The 2,906-nt window shown below is 54.1% G+C and overlaps 1 protein-coding gene across 1 annotated transcript; it reads left to right on the top strand.

The window, feature by feature from the left end:
- Positions 1-202: 202 nt before the first annotated feature.
- On the top strand, positions 203-1,146 carry LOC109744300 (histone H3.3). Its single transcript, XM_020303402.3, has 2 exons — positions 203-420; positions 535-1,146. Exons 1-2 carry the CDS (start codon positions 349-351, stop codon positions 871-873), a joined length of 411 nt encoding a protein of 136 aa, XP_020158991.1. The 5' UTR covers positions 203-348; the 3' UTR covers positions 874-1,146.
- The last annotated feature ends 1,760 nt before the right edge of the window (positions 1,147-2,906 follow it).

The following is a 2,906-nucleotide window of genomic DNA, read 5'->3' as shown; positions in this document are numbered from 1 at the left end:
CAAACAGACACGCACGAGACTGCAGCCCGACCCCACCGCCACGTCACTGATCCGCGCCCCCTCGCTCCCTCACCAACCAGCGCCGAGCACGCGGATCGCGTGCTTCCTGCACGCAACCCCCAGCCGTCAGATCAGGACGCAATCCGAGACCTTCTCCAAACGGTAACAAGCAACCGCCTCGGTCCACGCTTACCCCGCGCGCCCACCCCCACCTATAAATTCCCCACCCACCTCCCTCCCCTCCTCCCACTACCCAATTCGTCGCCTCCCAGTTCGAGTTCCGCCGCCCGCACCAACCGAAGCCAAGTTTCGAGGCCGCCGCCGCCGAGGAGCAGTAGACGCGCCGCCATGGCCCGTACCAAGCAGACCGCCCGCAAGTCCACCGGCGGCAAGGCGCCCCGCAAGCAGCTCGCCACAAAGGTCCGCCTCATCCCCTCCCCCTCCCTTCTCCCCATCATCTGTTCCCCTTCCTCCGTTCCGATCTGTTCGATGTGGTTTTGTTTGCTGACGGTGATTCCGCGCGTGTGATTGCAGGCGGCGAGGAAGTCGGCGCCGACCACGGGCGGAGTGAAGAAGCCCCACCGCTACAGGCCGGGCACCGTGGCCCTCCGGGAGATCCGCAAGTACCAGAAGAGCACGGAGCTGCTGATCCGCAAGCTGCCCTTCCAGCGCCTGGTCCGCGAGATCGCGCAGGACTTCAAGACGGACCTCCGCTTCCAGTCCCACGCCGTGCTGGCCCTCCAGGAGGCCGCCGAGGCGTACCTCGTGGGACTCTTCGAGGACACCAACCTGTGCGCCATCCACGCCAAGCGCGTCACCATCATGCCCAAGGACATCCAGCTCGCCCGCCGCATCCGCGGGGAGCGCGCCTAAGCGAGCGAGGCCAATCCAGCCCCTGCCGCCGTCGTCGCCGCATTCGGCATTCGGGGGCGCATTCCAACGTTCGCCAGCATTTGTAGTAGTTGATTAGCCTCCCTTGTCGAGATATGCATCTTGTGGATCGTTGTAGAAAACCATGTTGGTTGGTTACCGTAGTTACAAAGGCTCTTGCCTGCTTAATTTGTTTTGGTTTGCGGTGATGCAAACCGATGCTTACTGTGATGAAATTGTTGGTTAATACAGCGTTGATTGACAATTATCGGTCTACATGCAGTAATCATGTGGTGCTGTGTAGTTGTCGCCTCCTGCTCTTAGAATCCGTCTGTGATTGTGTCAGTGGCGGATAGAGGTCCTGTGGCTGTAGTGCTGTGAAGTTGTTGCCTCCTGTTCTTTGAATCCTCTTGTGATTTCCTGTTCTTTGAATCGTGATTTTCTTCGTGGCGGATACTAGAAGGTCCTGTCGCTGTGGTGCCGTTTGGCCAACGGTGGGGAATTTGGATTTAACAGGACGAAGATGAGCGATATGTGTATGGCTCGGCACTTTGGTTTGGAAATAGCGCAAAATGTACGCATTTGACATCAGTTACGAGTGATTTTGAAATTGTTGCCTTTGATCCCTTTTGTCATTTTGGCTGCTGGGCTGTACAATATTCGATGGGTCCCGGTTTGATTTGATGTGCCGTGTGGCCGACGGATGCGGCGGCTGGGAATTTCAAGGTGCACGGTGATCATCTTGACTGGCTAATTGATGGGCAACGAGTTCGAGTTGGGTATTTTCCGCGGATTACAACCTCGAGAAAGGAGAAATCAAAGAATCGTCTAACTTGATGGTGAAATTGGCAACTTGCATCCAATTGAATCAGCCAGTGCATGATGGAGATGGCGTCTCTGCTGCATTATATAGATGTTGCGGCTCCATAGCAGGCAACAGCAACAGCCAAAGTTTGCATCATTCACGTCAGATTTGCGCAGCCGTACCGTTCGCCAGGACCATGTACTTGAAGGCTAGCGTTTGCTCCAAAGCAAGTTTCACTGATCTCAGGTATGTAGACCGATCTTATTTTCCTGTCTGATATATGTGCTGATTTGATCTAGAAAAGTTGAGATCAGACATTGTATTAGGGGTGATGGAATTGAGCTCTAGAAGCACTGCTCGTCCAAAATTCTTTTGGGATCTACTAGGATTTTGTTTTGATGTAAAATCAATACTTTTCCAACATTACCGTAATCAACTCAGGTTTCATGTTTTTTCAACAAGTTAAAAAGTCCAGAGCCGGAGCCTCCATCCTGGAAAGTTCAGTCTTCTTAACTTCGTATTCCTAAGACATCAAAGGTTCAAAGATGTAGATCGGTGGGGTAGACATCAGACATGGAGGAGTCCTGTGGCCTCATGTGTCCTGTTCCTAAGGAAGACACATGGCCAAGTTCTGATGGATGCAACGAAAATCTCAAATTCTAATGTCCACCGTGGACTGGATTAATCTATATCTATATCTATATCTATACCTACTAATAAAGCAAGGTGAGTTTCGCCGATTTTTTTCATGGGAATCGTTTGGGAACGGCGCGCCGGCGGAACGCTCGGCCGGATGCTCCCGCTCGCACGCGCCTAATTGGTTGCACCCATGCGGGCCCGAGGGAAGCCCACCCATTGACAGATTCGCCTTATCTCCTCCCACCTCTGTCTCGTCTTCCCCTTCCCAAATCTCTCTGCCCAGTATTCGTCCCACACCTCACGCTGCTCCTTTGCTACGGACGCCATGGCCGTCAGCAGGAGATCCTACAGCAGGGGGCGCACGACGGCGGGTGCTGCAACCAGCACTCGCTGGAGCTGGGAACGATGACCACCGGCGGCTGCAAAACGGGGGCACCCATAGATGACTGGAGCGTAGACGTTGTATGGCACAGGCGGCTAGTCAATGTGCTTCAACCGGCATAACACATGGCTACAACCGGCAAGAGTTTTTGCTGGGACCGGCGAGTTTTTTTGTTGCGTCGGAGAATGGCGGAAGCTGCTGCCATGAAAA

Source organism: Aegilops tauschii, chromosome 7, assembly GCF_002575655.3.
Source record: "Aegilops tauschii subsp. strangulata cultivar AL8/78 chromosome 7, Aet v6.0, whole genome shotgun sequence".
NCBI classification, from domain to species: Eukaryota; Viridiplantae; Streptophyta; class Magnoliopsida; order Poales; family Poaceae; genus Aegilops; species Aegilops tauschii.
This window is presented reverse-complemented; position numbering and strand designations above follow the sequence as displayed.

Coding starts and splice junctions, on each gene's coding strand:
- LOC109744300 (XM_020303402.3), top strand. CDS start 349: ATGGCCCGTACCAAGCAGACCGCCCGCAAGTCCACCGGCGGCAAGGCG. Junction 421..534: donor GCAAGCAGCTCGCCACAAAG/GTCCGCCTCATC, acceptor GTGTGATTGCAG/GCGGCGAGGAAGTCGGCGCC.